The 23,495-nt window shown below is 37.8% G+C and overlaps 1 protein-coding gene across 2 annotated transcripts in view; it reads right to left on the minus strand.

Moving 5' to 3' along the window:
- The window catches only part of PPP2R1B (protein phosphatase 2 scaffold subunit Abeta), a 32,492-nt gene extending 10,186 nt beyond the window's left edge, over window positions 1-22,306 (minus strand). The window contains exons 1-11 of one of the 2 annotated variants that reach the window (XM_074216654.1): window positions 22,141-22,306; window positions 21,261-21,351; window positions 20,745-20,845; window positions 18,013-18,245; window positions 17,620-17,767; window positions 10,243-10,398; window positions 7,966-8,080; window positions 7,548-7,618; window positions 7,124-7,258; window positions 6,243-6,416; window positions 2,112-2,172 (exon numbers count right to left, since the gene is read on the minus strand). In XM_074216654.1, the coding sequence (XP_074072755.1) occupies window positions 2,112-2,172; window positions 6,243-6,416; window positions 7,124-7,258; window positions 7,548-7,618; window positions 7,966-8,080; window positions 10,243-10,398; window positions 17,620-17,767; window positions 18,013-18,245; window positions 20,745-20,845; window positions 21,261-21,351; window positions 22,141-22,254 (1,399 nt within the window). In that variant the 5' untranslated portion in view covers window positions 22,255-22,306. Of the gene's footprint in view, window positions 1-2,111; window positions 2,173-6,242; window positions 6,417-7,123; window positions 7,259-7,547; window positions 7,619-7,965; window positions 8,081-10,242; window positions 10,399-17,619; window positions 17,768-18,012; window positions 18,246-18,285; window positions 20,719-20,744; window positions 20,846-21,260; window positions 21,352-22,140 lie in introns of those variants that run through there. The other variant, XM_074216655.1, reaches the window with a different exon arrangement.
- Window positions 22,307-23,495: the final 1,189 nt, after the last annotated feature.

Below are 23,495 nucleotides of genomic sequence, written 5' to 3' on the forward strand. Positions count from 1 at the left end.
AACCATAGGGCCAGGTGGATGCTGGGCCTAAGGGGTGGTATGGGGGCTTGGGGCCTCTTGGCCCCAGGACCAGGGATCTGTCTGCTGTGCCACTCAGCAACCCTACAGCAGAGTCAGAGTGAAAGGAGAGAGAAAATATAGTACATGGTAGTGGAGAAATACAAAAGGAGGGAGTTGCGATCAGCAATGGCAACGGTGGAAAAATATGGAAGTAACTTTTGCAACGGACTTACCATAAAGAATGGGATCCACCCATGACAGCTGTTGGTGTTGGGACAAAGACTGAAGCACATTTTTTATTATTATTTATTGGGGGGGGTGCAGGGCAAATGGGGCTGGGTGGCCTCCCTGGAGCCGTATAGCAGGGTGATCGTTGGATGTCTGAGGCCAGATTTGGACCCAGGTGTTCCTCGCTCAAGGGCCAATGCTCTGTCCGCCACCCAGCCACCCCTACTATTAGTACTATTTTATTTTATTTTGGGGCTTTTTTTTTCTTTTTGTGGTTTTTTCAGGGCAGTGGGGTTGGGATGGCTTGCATGTCACACGGCTGGGTGATTGTTGGGTGTATGAGGCTCTGGTGCTCCTGGCTCCAGGGCTGGGGCTCTGTCCATTGCGCCACCTGGCCATACCTACAATTATTACTATTTTTTTTAATTTTAATTTTTTTCTCTCCCCTTTACTTTATCGCTCAAGAGAGTCTATATTTTGTGGGGGAGGGGTACTCTTAAACAAGAATATTTTAAATGTATAAAAAAATTATTTGTACAAAAAGAGAACAAACATTAAAATCATCTTTAAAAAAAAGTTCTCTGATGATTAGTTTTACACTGCTTCTTTTACAGCCTGCTCATGTTCACCATATACTTCCTTATGTGTCCTTTTGGGGAGCCTCAAAAATCAGCTCTCCGGATGCTACAGTATTCTACAACTCAAAGTAGTTTCTCATCACTAAAGAGTACTGGTATTAAAAGACGGACCATTGTTTCAGAGAAAAACAAGGTGTCATTAAAAAAACCCTGTTATTTATTCAAATGTTCTCTTCAAATCTAGAATCCTCATTATCCATTTGTAGTCTGTCCCAGATAGACTGGTAAGTTCTATTTATTGTTCAATTACATATGAACTCTAAGACACAAATACCTCTGCTCATAAATACCAAACATATAGTCATACAAGTGCAAAATTTCTCCATTTCATACATAAAACACAAAATTCACACACAGCTACAAAAATAAACCACTGTTTGACCACTGGGGACTTCCAGAGGACAACAACCCACCGCATCTTCCAAAGGAATGTAAAAACTAATGCCACTAATAATATAAGGGAGCATCTTTTGCTCACTAAGCTCAAGGATTGTTCAACAGTTGAGTCCCCAAAGTTAACACTCCTGGCATGAGTCTATCCATCCCCACCAGCACAGGCAAAGACCACTTCTCTAGCCAGTTGATTCTGTAGACACATATGTAGTAGTAGGTTACTACTACTTACCAACTAGCACCACTTCAGGATCTTTTTCGTTTTAGGTCTAATAGCTTAGAAGTACTTATATCCTCTAAACCAAGAACTTCACCCCTCACTCTCTGTCTGAGGCTCAGCACCAAATTATTCCCTCCTATGACTGATTCACAAAGTAAAAATAATGTTCTATTCTTTTATCAATTCCTCTGAGTAAAATGGTCCAAATAACTTATTTTCCCATTTTGTGTATCCTCAAACCCTACACAATTTAGTATTGTAACTATTGATGATAATACAATCAAAGGTGAGAAATGTCAGTATGTATATGTACATACTGTATATGTACATACATGGATGTGTTAGAGGAAAAATGTTAGAGAAGTATGTATGATACTGATAAGAGAAAAAGGGACAGAGAATGGGTCCATCCACTTCAAAGGAAAATAAGGGGAAAATGAGAAGAAAACTGAAAAAGATGGAAATATAAAAGTCATATCTGTAATCAAAGGAAATTGTCTTTAAAGTCATTCATCAAGAAAGTCACTCTGAGGTTTCTTTCTAAAAAGGAAAAACAAGTGCCTTAAAACTTTTTTGAAAAAAGCAAAGAAAATTTGCTTCTCATAATCTGATTATTCTGAACTTCTACTTACCATGATCCACAAGCCAGGCCATACACAAAGAATTCAGTTTCTCATCAAAGAATTCCACACCCTATATACAGAGAGGTCAGTTAATATGTAACCATCCCAAGTCAAAAAATAAGATAATCTATTTACATTATACCAAGTTTTGAAGTGAGAAATTTAAAGCACAAAAGGTGTAGGATTTAGGCAGCATAGGAAATTCAAGGTGTAGGTACTCATTCCTCCAACATAACTTGCAACCCATAAGAGTCAGTCCTAGGGAGCTGTCCGATATACACAGAAGTTAACTGACTTATGTAGGAATATACAGCTAATAAATGTCAGATGGAAGACCTTGGGAAAACCCAAATTTTCCTAATTCTAAGACCCAGCACTCTTCCCATTTATACCTTGCTACACAAATCTCTCTTAAGAGGAAGAAGAACAAGAAGGAAACAGGGAGTGAGAGAAAGAAAAAAGAAAAAGAGAAAGAAGACATGTAGCTATATAATGAAAATGAAATTAAGGAAAAAAATTATATTCTCAAAGAAAAAAAGGTGAAAAATAGTGATGGGAGAAAAGGAAAAGGCAGGCAAAAGAATTCAGGTAAAGTTCTGAACATCTCTTAGTTGCAGTTTTGACTGTTAATGAGAAAACTATTAGAGTACAGATTAGAAATAGTCAATTGGCTACCTTTTAGTCCCTACACAATACTTGGTGCTCTAATTTTTAATGTATTTCTCACCAGCTCCCTTGATATCTAAACCCTTATAATCAAATTATATTTTTCATTTTTGATTAGTGGTGTTGAATTTTCTCATATTTACATGCATTTACGTAACTTGTCTTCATTAGAATGTGACACCAGAAACACCACATTTTTTTGCCTTTGTTTTGCATGGCACATAGTAAGCACTTAATAAATGCTTGCAAGGATAGGATGCTAATGAATTATTCCTAGTCAGTCATTATAAATTTTAGGTCAATGCCAGATTTGGGGCTTAAGTCCCTTGTAGCCAAGAAAAACAATTTAAAAAATAATAAAGTAGAGCCACTGGTCTTTAATTCTTTTTCAAATTACTATGTCAGCTCTCACATACTGCATTAATATCTTGTAGTATTTTCCTCACATCTTATCTGAATTTCACTTTTCTAATATCCATGGTATTCTTGGCAAATGAGAATTTTTGAGTTTTATACTTTGTTTTTTGATCAGACCTGTGATTTCCTTGGTAAAGGGAATTTACAATGAGAAAACATCCTTTGCCGGTATAGATCAGAATCTACTCCATAATTAGCAGGGTAAATGACTTTTCCAGAGGCACAGAAGCAGCATGTGTGAGATATGGGACATGAAAAATGTTCACCATGGTTACAGCTTCTCTGTGTTGGCTACCTTATTAAAAAAAGCTTTACAAATCAGAAAAAAAGTTTAGGAAGAAAAAGCATTTAATACCTAAGAAATTGAGAATGTTCATAACATATGATTAAAGAAGACAGGTTAGCCCAACTACATAACTGCCAACAGGAATCACCACTGATCCTGGCTCCATAATCTTCTAACTATAATAATAGTAGTCTACTTTATGATAGCCAATTCCTGGTGTTAAGTAAGCAAAAACATAAGTTAGTACAGTCTTTTTTTTTTTTAAACCGTATTTAGTTAAGGCTAATGGGGTTAAATGACTTTCTCATGGTCACACAGTTAGGCAATTATTAAGTGTCTGAGGTCACATTTGAACTCAGGTCCTCCTGACTCCAGGGCTGGTGCCCTATCCACTGAGCCACCTAGCTGCCACCTAGTTCAGTCTTAAATCTAGAAGAAGAGTCTCCAAGTTGAGTAGTAAAGGCTCTGTAGTTTTTAACCTGCTCTTCCCAACACTTGATGGTTGGAACTATGTCTCCCTGCTACAAGTCCACTGTAGGGAAGCAAGTAGTGGGAAGGATAACTTGCTAAAGGAGTGGACACTGAAAGACAATATCACCAAAGTTTTTCCTTTAATCTTTTGTAAAGATTGTACAGGTGAGTCCTGTTCTATGGAGCTTGAGGAATTTCGATGACCTAAAGCTGGATTCTCAGGCACAAAGGGGACAGGGTACCATCCCAAAGAATAAGATAGTTCTGACAGTTCACTTTTAAGTCCAATATGATAGATAATTTAAAAGTCACACGTAAAGATTAAATACACTAAAATAAGGACATGGCTCTGAGAAAGAAAAAAAAATCCTAATATTTAGATCTGAAAAGGGGACAAAAATAGATCAATTTTTAGCCCTAAACTAAAAAACTATCTCAGTCTTTTGACAGAGGTTTTAACTATAAAATCTCAGGGAAAATATTCTCTTATGACGAGGTACCTTGGATTTATGTTTATGTCTATTATATGGACATATACACATATAGAACCTCAAGCCAATCAAAACTGAAGACAATTATAAAGGAAAAAGCTCAGAACTTCTGTTTAAAAAAAAACAGAACTTGCAAAAACCATAACCACCAAGTTATAAAGTGGTCACTAACATAAACAGAATAAAGTAACAATAGTGCCATAGCATATGGTCATTTCTCAATTTTCTTTAAACAGAAAAAAGCTAATCTCAATTAAGAGCTAGCCAGTACAACAAAAAAAGTTCTACTCCAAACAAAGGTAAAATAATCTACCTTAAAAAATAAACCCAAAGTTTCTTTATTTTAAATTCCCATCTTACTATAAAACAAAATTATGGAAATCCAGATTTTAGAATTAAGAGATCATCTAATACAATCCTTCACCTAAGGCATGAATCTCCTTCAATAAGATTTCCCCAATGGTATTTATCTTTCATAATAAAAGCTCCTCATTTTCAGAGAACCTATTATTTTTCAAGGCAATTCTTCTTTTAGGAAATTACTTCATTTAAACTAAGCTAAAATCTGTTTCTCCATCATCTATCAATCCTAGTACTGAACTTGGTAAATAAAAAAAGCAAGTCTTAATTTTCTTATTCATAAAAACTGCAACTACTAGAAGAGAAGAATTGTGCTACTGTTTTCTTCAGGCAAAATATTCATTTAGTTCCATCTTGTCCCCAAACCAATCCAAAAGAGCTACAGCTTTGTCATATGCTTTCTAGAATTGCATAGAATTAGACATAATATTCAAAATGAAGTCAGGAAGGGGGAGGGGCAGGGAAGGAAGGTTACACTAGGGTCTATCACCTTTACCATTCTAAAAACTCTATTAAAACTCCTCTATTAAAGTAGCCTTAAGATTACATTGCTATTTTTTACCTTTTGGCTACATGGCACATTGATATTGATCTCTAAGTACCCAAAAAATTAAATCTTTTTCACATAAACTGCTATCTGGTCAAATCTTACCCTAAAAAACTGGGATTATCAATTGTTTAAATCAAAGTCTTACCCTATTTAGTAGGATAAAATTAAATATCAGACTATTTCCTGTCTGAGATATTTTTGTATCCCATTTCTATCATTCAATATACTAGTCATCTCTTCTGATTGATAAAAATCCTTTAGATAGAAAAACAACAAAAAAAACACCAAACCTGTAATAAGCTGTAATTTGCTACTTTTTCAAATAAAAATAATTAAACCTACATAGAATTTCTGCTGAAGAACCTAAAAATAAAATTTCAAAAAGGACACTCCATTCTTTTATATAATTATTTTGCCTATTAGATACTGGACCTGCAATTTCAATGGCAAAGGGAATTAATGAGAAACCCCCCCCACTAATAAAGATAAGCAATTATTTGCAAATTATAGTCTTTTGAGGTTTGCTGGGGGAGGAGGGGGAGAGGTTTGCAAGGCAATCAGGGTTAAGTGACTTGTCCAGAGACACATAGTTATTAAGTGTCAAGGATTTGTATTCAGATTCTCTTGTCTCCAAGATTAGTGCTCTATCCACTAACATTATCCACCTAGGTACCCCACAAATTATTATCTTTGACAGTTGCTTAAGAACACAGATAGGTTAAGTGACTGGTCCAGGGATACACAGCCAGTATCTGTCAGAAGTAGGGTTTGAACAGTTCTCTACCTGCCTTTTAGGTCAAGTCTCTATCCACTATATATATGCCAATTACTTAAAACAATACACTGCCTTTGGTATCTTTCAATCTACAACCAAAATAATTGTAAAGTAAAACACTCACCAGCTGACCTGCCAACAATGGCATGTACTCAATGATAGCTAATCGTACTCTCCACTTGGCATCTTCAGCCAACTCCACAATGGCAGGAAGGAGAGACTGAGAAAGCTGACGTATTCCAATAACTTCATTTACACAGTCCAAATTAGAGATGATATTCAGACGGACTTCAGGACACTAAAAAGAAAAAATAATTGTTTAACTTATACAAAAGATGCCTAATGCTCAAATTGCCATTATAGGACAATCTCGTTAAAATAAATACAAATTAAACAGACATTAAGAATCATAGTCTTGGGGGCAGCTAGGTGGCGTAGTGGATAAAGCACCGGCCCTGGAGTCAGGAGTACCTGAGTTCAAATCCGGCCTCAGACACTTAATAATTACCTAGCTGTGTGGCCTTGGACAAGTCACTTAACCCCATTGCCTGGCCAAAAAAAAAAAAGAATCAAAGTCTTAAAGTAAAATTGGGGGGAATAGAGACTAAAGGGAATATAGCACTGTAATTAATTCTACACCACAATCATGTAAATTATTGAAAAAAGTATGATTAAAAAATTATGATTAGCTATCCAAAAATACCATAAAAATTTTTTAATATATTAACATATTCAACAAATTAAGTTAAAACACTCTCTTTTTATCAAAATCATTGGTGAGGAATTACTTGTCTAAATTCAATGTAATTCACAGAAAATTCTCAAGAATTCCATTCTATTACATCCTACTAGCCATCTTCAAAGCCTTCTATTATCTCTATCCATAACCCATTCCTGAGTTTTGAAACATAACTAAGTTTTTTCCCTTCAACACTCACTGTTTAAAGTCCTAAGCGATATCCACACTGAAAAATATAACCTCAGCAAATAAATGAATTGACTCACCTCATCCTTTAACTGAGCTAAGAAGAGAGGTAGAAGGTGTTCAATGGTATTTTCTTTGCCCAAAATGGTAGATAATCCCATAATTACAGAAGCTAGAGCAGACTTGACGTGTTGATTGGAATCAGATACCAATTCCTAAAATTTAAAAAAAAAAAAGTTAAAATCCTTTTATTTTATTTTATCAGAGTAGAGAAGCTCTATATTAATTTCAAGAAACCTGAAGTTCATGCTGTTTCAATTGAAACTCCTTATTTCAGTGTTTCCTTTCTATTAAATAAAACAAAAAAATGGCAAAGCATTTTTTTGTAAAACATGAGAAATAAGAAATGCCATACATTGAAATAACAAAATATTTTATTCACATGTCCACACTTGGGTTGAAAGTTTTTTAGGAGAAGACAAAATAAGACAACATTAATCTTACCTTAACAAAGGGCAGAATGTGACTCATAATTATTGTTTCTCTACCATCTATGGGCAAGTTCTCACAAAGTTCTAAAGGGCATAAAGAAAGAAAACGCTTTCTTGGTATCTATTACACAAAAGTAAAAAAATTTATCCAAGTTTATCAAAAGTTCAAAATCAAGCAACTTTATCTGGGGGGAAAAATGTACTTAAAACTAAAATAGTTTTCCTTTGATCTGCCAATCATTCTCTAGTAGCATATTCTTACTGTTGAAAAGGGCAATGAATTATTTTAAATATCTTGTCTATATCTGATATCTCTGCATATTATTTACAGTCCTCTCTATTTGGCAAACATTTTATGGAAGTAAAAATAAACAAAAATGGCTTGAACAATGAGTGTCCCAGTGGTAAAACATACTAAGTTTACTTTTTACCTTTTACTTTGTGGGCGGCTGCAGCTCGGACCTCTGCTTCACAGTCTTTAAGAAGGTTCTGAAAGGCTGGCACCAGGTCATTTTGGGTGATTTCTGGACCTACTGCTTTTTGAAGCTACCAAAGAATATGTGAAGTTTATTAGTGAATGCCATAAAAACTAGCAATGAGATTATATAAAAGCACTGCAACTTTCCTTCAATCTAGGGAGAAGAGTTATACCACCTAATCTCTTCCCAATTCTGGTAGCTTGTCACAAAATTTCACCATTCTATTGAGTCTATTCAAGGGTCAAAGAGGTCTTTAGGGACAATGACAACTGCCTTTTCATGCCCATATCCTCCTGTCTCTCTCAGAACTAAAAGAAACATTGATTGGATATGCTAAGATGAAACCTCTTTTTACAGATAAGGAAACTGAGTTCCAAAGAAATAAGTTAGTTTGCTCAAATCACACAAATAGTAAATGGAAGAGTCAAAATTCAAATGCAATCTTCAGACTTGAAATATAATGCTATTTCTACCATAACTGACAGCCTCTCATGGCTCCCTATACTCTTCCTAACATCTAACACCTGTGGATGTTTGACAATGTATCTATTCTTGTCCTTTTTTTCTTTTCCCTGTAAAATCTCTCACTCCCTTAGTTTCAACTCCATAATTCATATCACCTTCACTGGCTTCTAGTCTAAGCTCCAGACCTACATCTTTGAACTGGTTACAGAATATCTCCATAGTATGTCAAACCCATCATGTCCAAAGTCACACTTATCTTTCCTAAAAAAAATTCAATCCTGACTTCATTCATCTTGTCTCCCATATCCAAAATCTTGCTTTTCCATTATTCTTTATCTCTAATATTCTATTACAGCATTAAGTCTTACTGACTCTATTTCCTTAATATCTCAATCTATTCATTTTCTTCACCACTCCACTCCAAATTCTCATTTTTACCCATTTAACAAAATAGCCTTTCAAATCAATTTTTCAGCCCCTACAGTCTAACCTAATACATTCTTCAAACCAGTGGCAGAAAAATCTTCCTTAACAATGACCTAGTTGAATTAGGCCTATTTTATATGCACTTCAGTAGTTCCATATTTTGACTAAAACTCAAACTTCTTAACCTGGTGTTCAATCTGGTACTATATTATAACTTGCCCTCAACAGCATCTAAGCTTTAGCCAAACAGGAAACCAAACCCTCTCTTTTGCTTTGCAGACAAGTATCATGTCTTTAAGTCTTTCTTTTTTCCCCAATTTAAATATTTTCCAATTTAAACATTTCTAATTCCTTCAAATGATACTCATGTGTCATCAATGTCTTCCACTCTTCTAGTTGCCTCTTTCTGTATACTTTCTAACTTGTAACCATCCTAACACGTGATGCTCCTAACCTGTAACATACTTCCTCCCTTGACTCTTTGCCTTTGAAATTCTAGCTCTCCTTCACAGTCCAACTAAATGCCATTCAACGTATAAAGACTTTTTTGGTTATTTTTCCTCTTATGTCCCAGTAATCATCTTTCCCATCTCACACCTAAGCTAGCACTTTGTTTATCCTTCTATACATTTAAATATCATACTATAGTTATCTTTTATTTGTTATGTTACAAGATCTGTATGTACAAGACACAAGGGCTGTATCTTAGATAATTTTTGTATTTTCCCCCCATACCCAGCATAGTTTTTATATATAACAAATCCTAAATAAACGTCTAGTAACTTTGAATATGTTCAGTTAGAGCATGTTTAGGATGGCCACTGGCAAGCTAGAAAGTATGCAGAAATATCTGACAAAAGTATTTGACAGAAGGGTGGAAGATATTAATGACACATAAGCATCATCTGACTTGAGATTTTAAATTGGAAAAAAAAAGACATGACAGCTCTCTGCAAAACGAAAGAGATTAATTTCTAAGAGACCAGAACTAGGCATTTGCAAAAAAAAAAGACAAAATTAAGCTTGATTTAAGAAAAAACTTCCTAATAAGTATAATTATTCAAAAAGAAAACAGAGGTTGTTATGTTGAGAGATAGTAAGATTTTCTTCACTAAAAGTTTCTAAACAAGGCTGGATAATCATTTGGCAGATTATGGTACAGATGACCTCTGAGGTTTTTTTCCTGTATCTCAGATCCTATAAATTTGGAGTCTTTAGTAAAAAAAAAAAAATTAAAATTAAAATATCATGAAAGTTCTAAAAGCTATACCAAATTATGCCCTCCTAGTTCACATTAATTTAAAACTAAAAACTAAAATACAGGAAGAATTTTTTTACCTCTGAAAATTTGTCAGCCACCATATAACGAACTCGCCAAGATTTATCTTCTGCTGCCTGGCGGAGTGTAGGCATCACCAAAGTTTCAAGATCATCTTGGGATAGTAACTGAGCAATGCTAACACATGCTTCTACAGCTAAAAGACGCACAGAATCCTGAAAGAAAAAGACTTCATATTGTCAGTCATCAGTAAGAGCTATTATCAACTATTTGAATGCTACTTTTTAAAGTATATTGGAGATAAAAACTATAATCTCCTTAACCTTAAGAAGTTTCTTCTGGGGCGGCTAGGTGGCACAATGGATAAAGCACCAGCCCTGGAATCAGGAGTACCTGGGTTCAAATCTGGACTCAGACACTCAATAATTACCTAGTGTGTGGCCTTGGGCAAGTCACTTAACCCCATTTGCCTTGCAAAAACCTAAAAGTAGTTTCTTCTAATTTAATAAGGGAGGCAGAATATATGTAAAGATACACACACACACACACACACACACACACACACACACACACGTAAGAACAAATAGTATATTGTAAATTGAGTATATGTTCTATATACATCCAAGGGAATAAAGGTATTACGAAAGTCACCTATAAAGTGAAGTTAATTAGTAAAACCTCTCTGAGTTGACTTTTTTTTTTTTAACACATTTCTGATAAGATGATGCAGAATGGCACAGGAAGGCTATTCAAATGAGAAGAAAAGGTATGTTAATTATATAGGAAGTAAAAGCAAGAAATGTATGCTGGAAAGCAAATTCTGCTGAAGCAGAGACTATGAAGCACAGTAAGACTTGAAAAAAAAATGCTGTGAAGTTAAGGCTAAATAGTTTTTATACAGTATGTAAAGGCAGGATTGGGGAAACTTTTTTTTTTCTGCCAAAGGTCATTTGGATATTTATATCATTTGTGGGATATATTTAGTCAAACATTTAATTAACCCCTAAAAAGCTACTAGATTAAATTAATTTTAAGCCCTGCCTGCAGTTGCCTTGGCAACAACAGCATGCAGGTCCAAGGTTCCCCACTCACACAAGTAAGAGGATGGACACATGCACTTGAAGCTGTACACAATACAATCATAATACTAGTTTAGCCATTAAGTGATAAAGTGATAAAGACATGAACTAAGATGATTTTTGTGAAATTAGAAGTAGTCACTGTTAATAAAAAACAATAAGATCAAAATTTCAATCAAGGGACAACAAATGGCATGCAGAGGATATAGCACCAGCTCTGGAGTCAGGAATACCCGAGTTCAAATCCGACCTCAGACACATAATAATTACCTAGCTGTGTGACCTTGGGCAAGTCACTTAACCCCACTGCCTTGCCAAAACAACAAAAAAAGGGCTCTCTGTGAGTTATCCCAAAAACATGTACAATAATAATCCCACATCATGGGGATTAGGAGCATTGCATTCCTGCAATCTGAAAAAATCTGAGTAAAAGTTTTGGGCCCTCCCTTCATATGCAGTATTAAAAGATAAAACATGTTGATATATTATTCACATATATCATTCATATATTATTTTATATATTTCTGAGTTTCTAAACTTTTTCTGTGTCGTCTACTGACATTTTTCTGCAATACTACCCAAAAATTTCCATTTGATTTCTTACCCTGATCCTGGATATAGAAAACCCAGTAGGGAAAGTAGCAATGTAAAAGAGAAAACTGTAGTGGTTGAAAATGGGCACAGGGTGAAAACATAACAAATTATAGGGCTAATACTTAGCAGATACCAAGAACTAAGAAAAAAGAGAAACCATCAAAGGATATTAATAAAGAACAGTCAAAACAATTGGTTATTGATTCCAAAGATAAGTATTTAAAAAATAAGGCAATGAACTGTGTATAGTGCAAAAGAAATGTCAAAAAGAATAAATATTAGGAAAGCAATGGAACTCATTACAATCCATGTCCCACTGCTGACCATAAAGTTGATTTATACAAGAAACAAAACTAAGAAATGAGAAAATCAGTAGAGTAGTACAATTCTTTTTTTTTAGGGTTTTGCAAGGCAAACGGGGTTAAGTGGCTTGCCCAAGGCCACGCAGCTAGGTAATTATTAAGTGTCTGAGGCCGGATTTGAACCCGGGTACTCCTGACTCCAGGGCCGGTGCTCTGTCCACTACGCCACCTAGCCACCTCTACAATTGATTCTTAACCCAGAATCCTTCCACTATATTAGGCTACTGTCCTTCTGTTGGTTAAGTAGTTCTCTGTGCATATATAAGAGAAAACTCAAGTGAACCAGTACCTTAAGAAGAGTGGGATAGGGGCAGCTAAGTGGTGCAGTGGACAGAGCACCGGCCCTGGAGTCAGGAGTACCCGGGTTCAAATCCGGCCTCAGACACTTAATAATTACCTAGCTGCGTGGCCTTGGGCAAGCCACTTAACCCCGTTTGCCTTGCAAAGTCCTTTAAAAAAAAAAAAGAGTGGGATAAAGGTGGTCAGGCTAAATTCCAGAGTTTGGTGAGTAAATAATTGGCTTTCAATAGTTTTATCTACTGTAGGCATGAAATTATATTGCCAAATATAATTATCTTGCCAAGATAAGTACTTTAGTTTGATTTTTCATGTTAAATTTGGAGGGAAAAATTCTCTAACTTTTTGCAGTCAAAAACATGAAAATTTTGAATTAAATAATAAATCCCTGGTAGAGCTTATAAAAAGATTCATTAGTGTATATATGCATTATATGGTAGGGTTGTTTTCTTTTAATCTCAGGCAATTAGTAAATATGAACTGATGCATGAACAAGGCTCTCGTTTCAATAGATGTGTGGTCTCAGTGTAGCAACTCCTACTACAGTCACAGTTCCTCCATATTTAGTTCATTCTAAGTGAAATGTCATCCAAATTTCTCTGTAAATGCTACTGAGGATCTACTCAATCTACTACCGGTCTTCCCCAGGTATTTCCAATCCTTTTGCATGCTGTGAACTGGTGCTGGAGAAACTCACAGTGCAGTGCTGAGTGACTACATCATGAATGCATGTTATCCTCTTTCAATTATTCCTTCAATACAAGGCAACTTTTAATGCAACTTTCTCAAACTTTTCTTATATCCTAACAATCCCATATCATCCATTTCCAACCCTCTCAACAGAGAACCTCATCTTCTACTTTACTGAGAAAATGAAGGTCATTCAAATGCCTCAACATCTACCATTCTCTATTATCTCCAATGAAAACATGGTTCCTCCTCTCTAAGACCGTCACTTTACTCTTGAACCTATCCTATCCAGTAGATTACCCTTATAATCACCTCTCTCTAATCTTCAGTCTCTCCCAAGTCTCCTCTATCCTTACAAAAAAAATCCTCATTTGACTCTTATTTTCCTCTTTCTTCATAGCCAAATTCCTAGAAAAAGTTGTATACTCTTGTTGCCTGCCCTTTCTTCCACTTCTCCTTCTTCAACCACTTGCAAACTGATCTACAGTCTTGCCATTCAACTAAAATTGCTCCCTCCAAATTTACCAATGATTCATAACTGCTAACTTGATGACTTTTTTCAATCCTCACCCTCCTAGAGCTCTTTGTAGGACTTGACTCTTGATGAATTAATTCTCCTACTGGATGCTGTTCTTTCTTAGTTCTTCCCTTCTATGATAAGAACTCAAAATGTAGGTTCTATCCTTGGTCCTTTTCTCTCTCTGTATTCTTAATGACTTCATCAGCTCCCCTGGGTTCAATTATTATCCCTACGTAAGTGACTCTGAGATCTATACATTCAACTTTAGTCTCAACCCCTGAATGGCATTCCTACATCACTAACTACTGAACATTTTAAAAGAGATGTCCTGTAAACATTTCAAACTCAACATGTCAGGGAGCAGCTAGGTGGTGCAGTGGATGAAATACCGACCCTGGAATCAGGAGAATCTGAGTTCAAATCCAATCTCAGACACTTGAAAATTACCTAGCTGTGTGACCCTGGGCAATATATCCCACACACAAAAAAAAAAAAACCAAACACAACATGTGTGAAAAACTCCACTTTTCTCCAAAACCTCTTCCACTTCCAAACTTTTTTATTTCTGTTAAGGACAAACACTCTTCTTCCAAGCACAGAGGTTCAAAACCTCAAATATGACCATAACTCTTCATTCTCCCTTATACAACATAATCTAATCAATTGCCATCTTACTCTACTCCTTCAATGTCATTTACATCAATCTCTTCTCTCCACTCACATTTTCACCATCCTAGATCAGACTCATCATCTTTTATCTGGACTACTGCAATAGCCTCTTAATCTCCTGCCTCAAATCTGCCCCTTGTCAATCTATTCTCCATGTGGTTGGTCAAAATAACTTTCCTAAAGTACCATCTCACCGTCCCTGTATTTAAATTTCAGTTGTTACCTACTACAAACTTCTCTACTTTTCATATAAAGCTCATCATAATTTGGCCCCAACCTATCTCTAGTTGTACTATGTATTTCTTCCCTTCATAAACTCCATACTCCAGTCAAATTGACCTTCCTGAAGCTCTATATATCATGTGCCATCTCTGTCTTTGAGCAGGTCTATTCTCTTATGCCTAGAAAGCAGCATATCCACCTCAACTCCATCTTAGAATCTGTAGCTTCCTTCAAAGATCACCTCAAGTACCACCTTCTATATCAGGAGTGGGAAATCTTTTTTTCTGTCAAGAGTCATTTGGATATTTATAACATCATTCATGGGCTGTATTTGGGTTAAACTTTTAGGGATCAAACTAATACCCAAAAAGTACTTAGATTTATTGAATTTTGAGTCTGCCTTCAGTTGTCTTGGTAATGCCAGATCAATGCGGCCTGTGGGTCAGTTTTCCCATCTTGTGTATATGAAGCATTTCCTAACCTCTTTCTAGTACATTCCCCCATTAAAAAAAATTACACACATATACATAACATCTTCGTGAATGTAAAATGTTGTGTTCCCCTAATAGAATATAAGCTCCTCCAAGGCAGGAACTGTTTCATTTCTTTGTTTCCTGAGAATATGTACTGGTACATTTTTTAATGTTTCTTAAATGATTTATTCATACTTATAAAAAAAACACATGGAGAATACTGATAGCGAAAGATGAATTTTTTTGACAGCAAGAAGTTCTGGATTCCTCAATTTCTCAAAGACTCCCAAAGCCACTTAGTAATTATGTCTGGTTTATTACTCACCTCTAGAACCTGTGCTAAACATGTACACTTATTGACTGATTTCATTAAGTTATCCTTCTAACATCATTTCATAATCTGAGGAACCTACCATATTTTAAATATTTGAATAGTTAGACAAATCTCTTTCAAATAACTATGGATTTCATTAAAGTTACATAGAATTCCAGTGCATAATGTAATTCATGTGAATTTATCTGTGAGTATAAGCATTTGAAAAATTTTCCAATCAATCCAAAATCCTCTACATGGCACAACTTTCATGACACTGGCATATACCTTTGATGAATATAGATCTCCTTGCATAATATTTTGTTCTCCGGAGGAATCATTTAACATCTTTATTATCTTATCTATCATAAAATTTTTAATCATGGAGGAGAACTTTTTGAAATAAACAAATAAAGACATATTAGGATCTTACATACTCTATACCTTATAATCATTTGTGTGTTTATATAAGGGGCCTGCTTATTTAAAAAAAAACTGCATAAGTTCATCTAATACTTTTTCAAATTTTCATTGATATCCTTAACGTGTACAAAGAACATTCTGAGAAAGTTTCCATGGAGATGAGAGCAGAGAGGGGTCAGTAGTTTCTAACCTAAAAAAAGAACAGTACAATTGTTTCCCTTTCTCTTCAGCTGGAGAACTTTAAAGTATTCCCTCAGGGTGCCTCTACATGTTGTACCTTTAGCAGAGATTTCTTCTAATCAGGGTCTGATGTTCTTTCCCTACTAGAGCTCAAGGACCATCATTTCTTGGCATGATACCTGAGGTAAGTTTGGATGCCTAAAGTGTACTACTCTTTACTGAAACATTGACCTAGTTGCTCCATTTCATGACCTTTCAATTTCATTTGCAATTGTTCTCAGGATGATTGGACTTAGGTCTCATCCTACAATATCTATAAGCTTATTTCCTCAACTATTTTGAAACAATAATCCTTGTAATCGTGAATCAACCCCTATAATGTTTTATAAATTTATACTCTAAGCTGCTGTTGCCTATTTTCCCTTATCAGTTCCTTGACAAGGGGATCAATTGTTTCTTGACTTTAGTAATTTCTAAGCTAGTTTGATCTCCTTAATGTAATGATAAAATTGGAAGAGCAACCAAATCCCAAAAATATCATGACCCTCTTTCTAATGCCAGAACTCTGATAACTAATCTGACAGTTATCTACGTGTTCTAATAATTCTCTAGGGAAACAAAACCTGAGCATAGAAGAGGAAAAAGATTATATTCTTGGAGTTCCCTATACTCAAACTAACCATCTCTAAAAATTAATAGAGAAGGGTACAGATAGCGTCAAAGAATCTGCCACACATCAAAATATGAATATCAGAATATGAAGAATGATGTCTCTTCTTAAGCTGCAAGTTCAAAATGACAGGAAATTTCACTGCCTCATATTATAAAGCTATATTACTATGCATTCCTGCTTTAGTTCACCCACCTAATTATAGTTCCCATTTCCCCTTTGATCCCTCCTTTCTTCTATACTATAAAGTTGTTTCCTGCTTTGAGGGGAAGAGGGTGAAAACAACATGGAATTGCTAAAAAAAAAACCAACATAAGACTGGACTAATTCATATAATATTGAAATCTAAATTTTTCTAAGGAAAAAACAAGGTCACATATCAAATGTGTCCACATTTGTTGACAACAAGCAAGTCACTTAAATTCTGAGTTCAGAGATTCCTGAAATAATCTTTCAACATAATACTTCGGTTTTACCTTTATGTATGTATCTTTTGTTTTGAAATCACCTTCATTTCTGAATATATATATATATATATATATATATATATATATATATATATATATATATATCCTTCCCCCACCCAACAGGCCACAATGAGGCTTAAAACAAAAGAGATTATAAAGACACAGGAAAAAGAAAAAAAGAAAATTCAGGAAAAACCAGTACCTATAAACTGTATATACATGACATTAATAACATATTAATAGAAATAATGCATTAATTTATATGAAGATTATGTTAAAATGATATATCAATAATTTAATTGAAATTATAATAGTTTTACTATAATAAAAACATCAAGCAATTTTCTTTGAAATTAATATATTACCATATTACATGATACTATATATCATATTACATTATACTGAAACATAAAAAGGGGAAGGGAAATATTAATCCATCTTTGTCAAGTATGTATCTTGATAATAAGTTATATTTACCTGTTCATCTGAGGCTAGATTAGTGAATAATGGAACAATTTCATTTTTAACACTTTCTAGTTCCAAGACTTTTGCAAATTCACCCAGTTTGGAAGCAGCAGCACGTCGGACCATTGGGGTATCATCAGAACACAGAGAACGAAAGTGCCTGTAGCAAATGAAATACTGAATGCATTTCACCTCCAACAATAGTACTACAATAAATCAGAAAATACATTTGAATCTTTCTCTTGGATGGCAAAAATACCAATGCTTAAATTTCTAAGTATTACATACAAAAAGATTCATCATCATCATTCCCACTATCCCTTTAGGGTGCCCATAGGTGAATTCGGAGATTTCAGTCACTTGTCCCCAACAACCCAAAATAAGTGAAAAGATACCACATCTTACTGTCTAATTTCTGCCTTGACAGTACTTGAAGCCCTGGGATAGCAAACACTGAACAACCCACATGCAGAGGTGCGAGAAGTGAACCAATCCCCACTGGCCAGGCGTTTCACAAGAGGTACAAAATGGGCTTCTAGAGCAACAGGAGTGTGCTCCTGGGAGATCTGCCTCAGTGATTCCACTGCCTTGTCTCGAACTACAGTCTCCTCCACGGTTGCCAAACTTTCCAAAGGAGGCTGAGAGAGAACCAAAAAAGGAAAATCAAAGAAAACTTACTGAATCAGGTTGGAAGCAGCAGAGTATCACCTTTTGTAGTGACTGAAGGGAGGTAGTACATGTAATCAGAACTTTAACTATATAACATCAAATGGTAGCTTTCAGTTCACAGTGGTAACATAAGGTATGTCCAACCTGAAGACACAACTTCTGTAGGATAGCCAAGATCTCATGTCCCAGATGGCAATTCACAGATGGTGTCTACAAATGACACAGTGAAAGAGACTTGCCACAATATTAACAGTATTGAGCTGAATGCTGGTTTAAAAGACATGCAGCCAAATATAGTTAAAAGTATAATACATATCTCAAAAAAGGATAAATTTAAAAATGCATCAAAACACACAAGAGAAACATTTTTCTTGAAGAATCTCTTTAAGCAGTACAGTTTCATTTTCCATCAAAACTAGGGCCTGGTAGTACAGGTGATACTAACATCCACTTCTATAATAGCTCTAAACCCTATATTTATCCAATTCCACTAAATGTTTCTACTACAACACAGCTGCCTCTCAACACTATACTCCAAATCCTTATCCGAGCCAGCCACCCGTAACAAGAACACTTTGTCAGGACAGTTTAACGAAGGACATAAAGCTAATGTCAGAGACAGAAAGAAAATCAGCAAAGGCCCTAAGGGAATGACACTGACATATAAAAGATAAACAATGTATGCAAGATGGCTCTAAAAGTCAAGGGTTCTGGAAGTACTTCGATAAGCTCCTAAAATTAATCTTTGGATATATTCAAGTGTATGCTCTCAGTTCCATTAAATCTTACATGCAGATGTGGGAACCAAGGTATACTTATAATGCATCTGTAAGGATGAAGGATCAAATAAGTTATCAAGATAAGGAGCATGCCCATTTAGTAAAGTGTGACATTTAGTCAACTACAGAAAGCATAGTATCCAGTCAGGAAGATCTTGGTTCAAATCCCACTTCGAATACTTTATTAGCTATTCAACCCCAGACAAATCACTTACTCCTTGTATCTTAGTTTCTTGATGGATAAAATGAAGAGGTTGAGTTCAATGGCCTCTAATATCCCTTTCTGCTCTTAATCAATGACTCTATGATTTGTTGGTGCCAGTGTGTCCTACTCTGTGACCCCATTTTGAGGTTTTCCTGGCAAATAGACTGAAGTGATTTGTCATTTCCTTCTCCAGAGCAGGGTTTAAGGGACCTGCCCCAGGGTCACACAGCTAACAAATTCTGAAGCCAGATTTGAACTACTGAGGAAAATGATTCTTTCTGACCCCAGGACTAGCATTGTATCCATTATGTCCCTTAGGTGCCCTTAAAAATACAACAGTTTGTTATTCAGTCATTTTTAGTCATTTTCAACTCTTTTTGAACTCATTTGAAATTTTTTCGGCAAACGTACTGGAGTGGTGAGCCATTTTCTTCTCAAAACTGAGCCCAACAGATTTAAATGATTGGCCCAATCACAATGTCTGAGGTAAAATTTGAGCTCGGTCTTCCTGACTTCACCAGACCAGATCTATCCACCATGCCACTTAGCTTCTAGATCATAGTTTGCTAAACCCACTCTTTCCACAGGGCATTTAAGAAGCAATATGGAAAACAATAAGATTATTTGTGTGTGTGTGTGTGTGTGTGTGTGTGTGTGTGTGTGTACTTATATGGGGAGGGGGAGAGGGAGGTGGGGAGAGGGAGGTAGAGAGAGAGAGAGAGAGAGAGCGAGACACCTACACTCAAAAAAATGTCATTTTGCTCATTAGAATAGGAAAAGCATACACATTTACAGACCTTTAAAATACAGGTGTTAAGAACAAAAAGTATATAAACTAATAAAATTTCTCAGGGTAGATGCCATGACTAAGAGAGAGCCTGAAACCCCTATTATCCAGAAACAAATTCAGGTTCTCCCTCTCGTGAATTTACAACTAAGTCCATGAGGACTGACCAAATAACAGAAAAGAGACTGACTGGTTATGAAGTAATTGATTATTGTACAAAGCTAAAGAGATCAATTAGATAAATCTACGGGACAAATACTGTTTATGATATCTCAATGACTGAAACTGTGATCATCTTCTCACAAGATAATCATGAATCAACTTTGGTACATACAACTTTTGTGGGTGGGGGGAGGAGGATAGGGTAAAAGGTAATACATCTACAAATAACATATCATTTAAACCAAAAGAGAAGAGAGAGCATCGCACAGAGAGCAGAGTAGGGCTTGAAACCAGGAAGGTCCTGTCTCTAACACATTATGGCTTGTGTCCCTGGACAAATTATTTCAAATTATTTACCTTCAATGTTTTGGGAAGTCTCTAAGATAGAGGTCAAGAAAAACATGCCAACCCACATTGATAGAGGGTTTTTCCTTATCTGGAAGTTCCTTTTTCTCAAAGAAATCAAAAGTCCAGTCCCTATCCCTTAAAGTTCAGAAAATATAGAGAGAAATAGGTCACACACATCACCACTCACCAGGAGACAGTGGGCAAAATCTGGACCTCCTACCAGGACAGTGAAATTTCCCAGCTGTTCAGCAAGAGCCAATAATACCTCATCTTCATCATAAATTGTATCTAAAATAGCAACAATGGGGAATTCATAAATGTTAGCTGACCAACAGCTGAACATTCAACATGAAACAGAATTAGATATTTAAATAGCAACATAGTCAAATTATAAGAAAGCCTACTGTTCCTTCTTTCAACAGATACTACCTAGATCTCTCCTGCAGAAATGAGTTAGGAAACTCTGCTCAACATCCTTTTTTCTATGTCATGTAAAATTGTTTAACTTCCTTACTACATCTGGAATATTTCTGACCATATTATATTTTGATTTAGAGCAAAGACAGATGGGGTTGTCTTTCTATACCACTTTGCTCACATGAGTATTCAGTAATGCTGTTAATAACGTAGCCTATGAAATGGGCTAAATCAATACAGAAAAACTAAAATCCCCACACTTTCTAAGAAAACAAAATTAACCTACCCGTAAGAAATGGCAGCAGTTCAGTCCGAGTTCTCTCTACTCCAAGAGCTAGAGCAATTGTTGATAACTTCTTAATACTGTTGAGCCTTAGCTATTAAAAAAAAATAAAAATAAAAAAAAATCATTACATGGAGGCGCAAGTAGGGAACCAGGACAAAAAAAGAAAATGCAAACCCTCCCCACCCCCCCCCAAAAAGGGCTCAATAGGCAAATGAAGACGAGAAACAAGACATAACTTCCAATTTAGATTTCTTAGAGAAGTTAATGTAGCATGGAAGGTTTTCAGAAGTCAGGTTGACATAACCAAGTAAATAAGAAGATTCCTCAAGTTGAGGAGTCATACTTTCTTTTAGAAGATACAAGAAAAACGAAAGCCTGCGAAGCGTTCAGAAATCAACAAGTGAGAATTCTGACCGGAGTCTGCTGCAGGCGAGAATTAATCCAATGACGATGACATTGGGTGCCCGCTCCTTCCAGCAACCCGCGCTGCCCTTCCCAAAGCCTGGCCCCGTCATTCACTTAGCGGGGCGGGGGGTCGGGCAGAGGGGCAGGGGCGGGCCTCGGGCCGGGCACCCCGCCCCACGCCCCCCACATGCTCTCCTCCCTAAGCCCGGGGGAGCGCAGCCGGGGCTGGTCCCGGGCCGGGCCGAGGACCCCCCCCCCCCAGCAGGCCCGACGAGGCGCCGGAGAAGCTCGGAGGCGTCTCCCTCGGAAGCTGCCTGCCCGGGGCCGGCCGGCGCCGGAGGCCTCTGCCCTCGGGGCAGTTTCTGGTCTCCGTCCCGAGCCCGGGGCCCGCCCGGCTGCTCCCCGCCAACCCCCCGGGCCTTCCTGCCTCAGGCCCGGCGCCGGCGCGGCCTCGGGGCCCCGCTCCGGCCCCTACCTGCACGTCCTCGTTCCGGAGTTCGTCGATCAAAACCGCGATGGGGTACAGCGAGTCGTCTCCGTCTCCGCCCGCGGCGCCGGGGCCGCTCCCGGGGCCCGCCGCGCCCGCCATGTTCTTCCTCCGGCTGCTACCGCCACCGCCGCCGCCGCCTCCTGCTCGCCGCGCCGGCCCCGCCCCACGCACGCACGTACGCACGCACGCGTTCTCACGGCGTCGGGAGCTGCGTCGCACGCAGGGCGGGCGCTTCCGGGACGCGTCCCCGAAGCGGCGCGCGCGCGGGTGACTTCCTCTTCCGCTTTTCGGAGAATCTCCTCGACGCCGGGGCTCCGCGGACGAGAGTGGCGTCATAGCCCCGGGCGGGTTCGGAGCGGCGCGGCCGAACGCTGCTCCCCGGGCCGGAGCCGTGTGGGTGACCGTGGCCGCCGCTCCCCGGCTTTGGGGTCCCTTGACCTGCCCTCCCGGAAGGGGGCCTCGAGGACGCTTGTGCTTCCCCGGGGCTTCATGCGGTGAGACCGGGCTGCGAGGAGCGGGGCCTCCCGAGCGGGCCTGGGCCCGGCGGCGCCTCCCGAGCGGGCCTGGGCCCGGGGCCCGGGATTCCGAAAGGAAAGAGAACAATAGCGGCTGCTGTGGCTCGAGGAGCACCGCCCTCCCGGAGGCCCGCCCTCGGAGCAGGGAATAGAAGAGCTTCCGGGGGAAAGGGAAGACCCCCAAATCTGGGGGGGCCAAAAATTCCCAAGGATGAACGGGAGAAGGAAGGGAGGGCAGTTCAGGCCGGGGTATGGGAGGAGAAGACCTATCTGGAAGAATGTCAGAGGGGCTGCTTGGCCCTGAGGACATGTAGGAGGGAGGAGACTCCGAACTCTCCTAAGGATGAAGATGAGTTTAAGTACTAAGTACCTGCAAAATTCTCACAGGAAAAAGATGCAAAGGGGGCTGAGAGGACAAGGTGCTAGCAGGTATCAGAACAAGGAAAATCCTGCAGAAGGTGGGATTTAAATTGAGTCTTGAAGGAAGCCGGAGAAGCCAAGGAACTGAACCAAGCTCAGGTGAGAGACAGTGCAGAGACGGGTGATGAAAAGGTGTGAAGAACAGCAAGAAGGCCAGTGTTGGAGGGGGAAGTAAAGTGTAAGAAAACTGGAAAAGAAGAAAAAACAATCGACCAATAAGTACATGTGCTAAGCACAGGAAATTTAAAAAAAAAAAGAAAAAAGACAATTCCTGCCTGCAAAGAGCTTACACTCGAGTGGGGGAGACAGTAGACAAAGAAAGATATACACATCAAGTTAAATCGGAAATAACAGATAAAGGCACTGAAATTAAGAGAGATTAAAGGTGGTTTCTGTAGAAAGTCT

Source organism: Macrotis lagotis, chromosome 1 (genome assembly GCF_037893015.1).
Source record: "Macrotis lagotis isolate mMagLag1 chromosome 1, bilby.v1.9.chrom.fasta, whole genome shotgun sequence".
Taxonomy (NCBI): domain Eukaryota; kingdom Metazoa; phylum Chordata; class Mammalia; order Peramelemorphia; family Peramelidae; genus Macrotis; species Macrotis lagotis.